The sequence below is a fragment of the Poecilia latipinna genome, unplaced genomic scaffold (genome assembly GCF_001443285.1).
Source record: "Poecilia latipinna isolate Pla-1442-1.1 unplaced genomic scaffold, P_latipinna-1.0 Scaffold204, whole genome shotgun sequence".
NCBI lineage: Eukaryota > Metazoa > Chordata > Actinopteri > Cyprinodontiformes > Poeciliidae > Poecilia > Poecilia latipinna.
Window position 1 is genome coordinate 212947 of NW_015112820.1, and position 6360 is coordinate 219306.

Sequence of the window (6360 nt, forward strand, 5' to 3'; positions counted from 1 at the left end):
GGGCCACATAAAATGACATGGCGGGCCACATGTGGCCCGCGGGCCTTGAGTTTGACACATGTGCTATAGAGAATCACAATTTATAGTCCTGGCAGTTCTGGCTCTAAAGCTCAAAAATCAATTTTAGTCTTCTTAATGTTTATGCAAAGTAACAATATGGAGATAAATTGGGGCCATAAAGTCTGGTCAAAAGAAAAAAATGAAACTGAAAAACGATGTAAAACTGAAAAATTATTTTGAAACTGAAAAAAAGTTTGAAAATTAAAATTTGAAACTCAAAAGTAGTTTTAAACTTTTTCTTGTTTTTGTTTTTCAGTTTCAATATATTTTTTTTAACATTTCAAATCTTTATTTTCAGTTTAATTTTTTTCATTTCAACCAACTTTATGACCCCAATTTAGCTCCATAGAAAAATCCTTTCACATTTTTGTATTTAAGAGAAGTCAGGTAGCTGAGCTAGCCTAATACTGGTAATTTAATTTACATAATTTCATGCATAATCCTATTTTTGTTTAAATATAAGCTGGTGGAAATTGATACAGTTTGGACCTTATAAAATTATTTAAAATACATTTTTTTATTTGTTTATACTTACTTTTCCTCTTGTCAGTTATAATTTAAACAGAATCTCTGGGCCATTTGAATAGAAATCAGAAAATTTCTTTTCTTTTTTTCCATTTTTAAGTCAGTAATAGGTGCAGCTGTTTGAGGATGGTTCTTTTGTAGTCCAAAAGAATCGGTGCCAAGTATGATATTGGGTCAAAACCAGCCTTCAAAGTACTTTTATCCCCATAAACTTTTTTTGCAGCTCATTGTTTTATGAACTTTTACATTAAAGCAGAAAAGCTGATAATGCAAAAACAGCCAAAACTCTCAGTTAAGCTGCTAAAAAATAATGAGCTTATCCCGCCATTTTGCGGGGATCTGACTTGCTTTAAGAATAAATTAATATATTATAGAAATGTCAATTATTTAAAGAAAAAAAAAAGAAACTCCCAACTGCCAGAAAGTTTCCTTAAACTTCGGTCTCATCAGGAAATCCCTCTAACGAGCTAATTAACAGTGAAGGATACGAAGTAAGCAAACAGAAGCCATTCATTCTGCCATCCCAGAACCGAACATAATCACAGAACATTCTTCTTAACTGCCTCCATCTTTCCTCATTTGCACTTTTCAATTACTAACGCCAGGGCTGGCCTAAAAAGCATTAAGAGAAATGTTACTCTGTGGCAGAAAAGAAGCTAAATTCATCGTTTTCTAAAAGGACCGGCTGCTTAATGTGCGACGGGGAAGGAGGGGGGTCACACCGCTGCAAATGAGGTCAGAGTCGGTAGAGCAGGCTGAGGTAATGGACGACAGATTAGAGCAAATGGATTTTCATTAAGGAGGTGGACAAACACAATGAAGAAAAGCTGCTGAGCGCTCTCCAGTTGTTAACATGCTATTGTCCTAATCCAAGCCTAATGTCGCTAAATGGGGTTTCTGATGCCCAACAGGAGGCAGTGGGAAAACGAGACGGCGGGGTTGAGTATAGATCGTCGTTAACGCATCCGATTAATCTTTAACGCATAGAGAACGGTGTGCTGAGCGGCAAATTTTACTTTAAAAAACACGGTGATTGACGTTTGGATATAAAATTACATTTAAAACAAAATGATTTATTTTAAACCTTCCTGCAATGCAAAAACACAAAATCTTACCAAGTATTTTTCTCTAGTTTATCATGCAAATAGATTAAAAATGTGCAAGTGGAACATTTTCTGTCAAAATTAAAGAATTATTGACTTAAACAAGCTCCCATATGTTGCTGAAAAGTTATTTGTAAGTTAGTTTGGCTTATTTCAAGATACTGTGCTGTTTTACGACAACTATTTAATAGTATTGATAGACTTTTTCACTCAACTTTTGTCCATTGTCATAAGTGTTGCAAGTTATTTAATTTGCATATGTAAATATTTCCTTAATCAGCATCAAAGTCATCAAAGACTTTCAACTTGATGACTTTGGCCCATATTGCCAAATGCTTGACATCAATAAGTCGTCAATCAATCAGCGTCTGGTGAAAAAAATTATCTCCACCAGGTCAGAGATGAAAAATCAACATTGGAAATACTAATTATTCATCTAAATTGGATGTTTTTAATGATAAAACTGCTTCCAACAGGGTTTTTATTTTAGTAAAGTATAAAAATACAATACTGGACTCTAAAAATGTTGGAGAAACAATTTGAAGGGTTGCTGGAAACTTTCAACATGACAAATAAACAAAAAACTTGCCTTATAACATAAAATAAACTATTTTTACTCGGATTTTTCACTCAAACTGTTTTTATAACTCTGAGTAAAGAAAAAACAAGTTTCAAAGTAAACTTGTTTCCATTTCGCTGAGAAGCTTCTAACCTTGGCGATTTGAGGTCATCTGTGGAAAAAGTGGACAATCTGTCGAGTTCTCTGCTCTTCAAAATGCCCAGTTAGAGCTCAGAGTTTACAGCTGAGGCTTTAATTAAAGCCTTGGGAAGGCAATGCCACAGTCAGCGTGGCGCACCGAGGCTGAATTACGTGTTTCTCACCTTGGCATTGGCCGTCCCGGGCGAAGAAGCCCTGTGGGCATGTCTGAACGCAGCGACCCTCAAACAGGCTGGATGGCGACGAACAGGAGGAGCAGTCTGCGTCCGACGGGCCGCCGCAGCGCAAACAGGACGGATGGCAATCTGGAAAAGGATGGGAGGTTTTATATCTGCAACAAAAACTATAAAAACAGAGGAGCCAAGTGCAGAACTACAGCAGGGAACAAACAGAACATGATAAATTAATGTTTTATTTAACAAAAAACAATAATCTGCCATTTTTAAGAAAAGATCTAAATCAGTTCTGCTTTGGCTAGCATTAAATCATCAGGATCAAAATTAAATCAGGAAGCTACTCCAAGACAAAACATCAAATCCATCCCAACAGAAAACTATACGAGTTATTCTGCTGTAGAGAAGATTTAAGCATTTAGATCCTCAGGAACAAGAGTAAAAATAAGCTCAACACAGAGATGTTTGGGAAACAGACACAAAAATAAACTGCAAGTTATTCAGTGCAGGAAAACAGATTCTGTTTGACAAGTAAAAAATAAAATATGAAATCACTGGTGTAATATTTTTAATCCACTTGGGAGACATGGAAAATAATTGGAAGTGGTATGAAAAAAGGGAAAAAAGAAAAAGAAAATAAACAAAACAAACAAAAAAGGAAAAAAAAAGAAAAGAAAATAAACGAAACAAAAAAGGAAAAAAAAAGAAAAGAAAATAAATGAAACAAACAAAAAAGGAAAAAAAGAAAAAAGACTGAAAAAAAGAGGAAGACAAAAAAGAAACAAGTAATGAAAACCACCAGCACCTCCCGACCCCACTGAGGGACAAGGGTGTCAGAAAATGAATGAATGAATGAATGAATGGATGGATGGATGGATGGATGGATGGATGGATGGATGGATGGATGGATGGATGGATGGATGGATGGATGGGATGAAAACAAGAAAAAATGGAAAAGGGAACAAAGAAAAAGAAAAAAATGGAACAAAAAAGGAAGATAAAGGAAATAACGTATAAGAGGACAAAAAGAAAGAAAAAGACAAAAACATAAATAAAATGGAAAAAGGGGAGTAAGGAAAAAGACTGAAAAAGAGGGAAGAACAACAAGAAAGAAAAAAGGAAGGGGAACAAGAAAAAAGGACAAAAAGACGAGAGAAAAAGAATCAGAAGTCAAAGAGTTTTTTCTGTTAAAGACAGAAAAATAATGACAGAAATCCTGTCAGGTTTTGTCTGAACCTGCAGGTTCACCAGCATTTGTTCTTCCTTTGTCAACCAGAACGTCCTCAGAGAAACACAACCTCTTCCTGAACCTGGTCCAGTTTACCCGAGTTCACCTTCCAAACAGCAACATGGAGACAAATTTGCTTTGAAGAAATTTCTAAAAACAGCTGGCAGAGAAGAAAGACACAACTGCTTCAAGGCTGCCGGTTTTCTGAAGCAAATTCAAAGCAAGGGGCGTATCCAAGGACGAAACTGCTCCGAGTGCATCCTTGAAGTTTATTGACCAGAGAAAAGAAAAGAAAGAAAAATTAATTAGCGTTAAGATAGAAGGCTGTGCAAATACGAGGCTTTTGTCCAGTCATCTTTATGGGTTTATTTTAACTTCTCCATTTTACAGGGTAGGTTTGATTATGGAAAAGAAACAAAGAAAATAAAAAACAAAAAACAGTCAGCACACTGCAAAAACACAAAATCAAATCAAGTATTTTTGGTAGTTTCTACTGTAAATATCTCAGCACACTTGAAATAACACAAAACTAACTTATAAGTAACTTTTCCAGTCAGAAATAGGAGCTTGTTTTAAATCAATAATTATTTAATATTAATGAAAAAGTCCTAGTTCCATTGGCAGATTATTTGACTCATAACAAAACATTTTCCTTTAAGTGAAATAAACTTTTTCATCAACATTAAAGAATAATTTAATTAAAACAAACTCCCATCTCTTGATGAAAAGTTACTTGTAAGTTGGTTCTGTCTTATCTGAAGTGAACTAACTGGACAGAAATTACTTAGAAAGGTTTTGTGTTTTTATAGTGTACGACTCTTCGGCCCTGGTACTTGGTGGAAATTATTCAAATATTACCTCTAAAATCTGGAGTAACTTTGGTTCTGGTTCTGCACTGTCGTGATTCTCACCGTGGTTCTCTTGGGTTCCCAAGTTTTAGAAATGGTTTAGCGAACAGAACTTTCTTTCTCATCTGTTATTTCATCTGGGTCTGAAGTCATCAGTTTGTTTTTAAGTAATTTGGCTCCACCAGTCAGTAGCTGCATTTCCACTTACCTTAAAAAAGTGCAACTTGGAAAAACAAAAATAAATCTGCTTAATGGAAACATGCAAATTTTGAAAAAATATGTTTTTCAGTAAAAGTTTTGTGCTGAGATGACGTGTTTTCACACCAGTTTGCGTACTACGAACGTCTCCCCTCAGCTTATCAAAAGTTGAGTTTCTGTCATTTGAAAGTTTTATCTTTCATCTCTGATGATGATCGCTAGCGCCACGGATTTATTATTAATACGTCTCTTACATCTGTCACTGCCATGATTTTTAATCATTTATCACATGAACAAGATTATTCACATGTGATTTTAATTGCATTTCATATTTAATGGAAACGCCGCTTGTGAGTGATCAGGCCTGAAATGTAACCAACAAACGAGTTAGTCACAGTTTATTTATGATTTTTAAAACGGTAGAATCAGGTTTGTTTTGGTGAGAGTTTTAGCCTTAATTAATAAAATAATCATTTTCAAACATATTTTTGAACATTTAAGGGTAACAAAAGAGCAAAACTTCAGCTTTTCACAGCTCTATACGGGTTTGCTATGCAGACAGTTGAAGATGAGAATATTTATAAACTGCAGCAGTCACAGCATTGACCTGTAAAAAATAAAATAAAATAAAAAGATTAGATCCCCTCGGCCAGAGATGACCTTCTGCCATCCCGCCGTACCCTGGAGATTCACCTAAAGATAATAATTAGAGCTGCTTAGTCCAAGCTGGGGCTGGTAACCAAAACCTCTGACCGGATATTTCAACTCCAAAACGTCGTTAGATTTCTGAAATCTGCTATACATTTTGAATAGTTCAATAAAACATAAATAGATATTTCCTGGAAGCTGTAAGTAAGAATTATGTGAGAACAGAATCAGCAAAAAATAAAATACTGATTATCTTCCTTTTCTGTTTTAAGCCCAATAAAAATTCAAATATAAAGAATTTCAGATTCGCTTTGTGTCAAAATAATTTTCATACCAGATGCTTAAGATGAGCCGTTATAAAAACAGTCAAAAAATGTTCTGGTAAAACAAATGTAACTTCCTCTGTTTATCTCCAACAAGGACATCTCCTACATCTCTGAGACAAAGTTTTTCAGAAAACTTTGTTCAAGTTCACCTGAGCTCTCTAAAAGACGGCGCACTCCTGCAACAGAATAGACATTCAGGCTGAAGAAGTGCTCTGATGTGGAGCAGAAAAACAGCATTTAGCTCCAACAGGGCCGTAAAAACTCGTCGTACCGAAGGACAAGACACTCACTGAGAAAACAGATGATTTAGAGTAGATATGTTCTTTAAAACAACCTTCCAGCTTTACTCTCTATGCCAGGGGTCCCCAAACTTTTTCCTGCGAGGGCCACATAGCTGTTCCTTTCTCTGGTCAGGGGCCGGTCTTAGTTTTTGGAGAAAGAAACCTTAGAAAATTCGTAGTCGACAGGGGGGGGGGTGGCTGTTCTGTCTTTGAAACTGTCGAGCGGGGGCGGGGGGCGGCGGTGGCGACGAC

General features: G+C 35.8%; 1 protein-coding gene across 1 annotated transcript in view; it reads right to left on the bottom strand.

The window, feature by feature from the left end:
• The window catches only part of fras1 (Fraser extracellular matrix complex subunit 1), a 277569-nt gene that overhangs the window by 104078 nt on the left and 167131 nt on the right, over positions 1-6360 (bottom strand). Inside the window, exon 18 of the mRNA XM_015031370.1 lies at positions 2571-2711. Coding sequence (XP_014886856.1) covers positions 2571-2711 — 141 coding nt within the window. The remainder of the gene's footprint in view (positions 1-2570; positions 2712-6360) is intronic.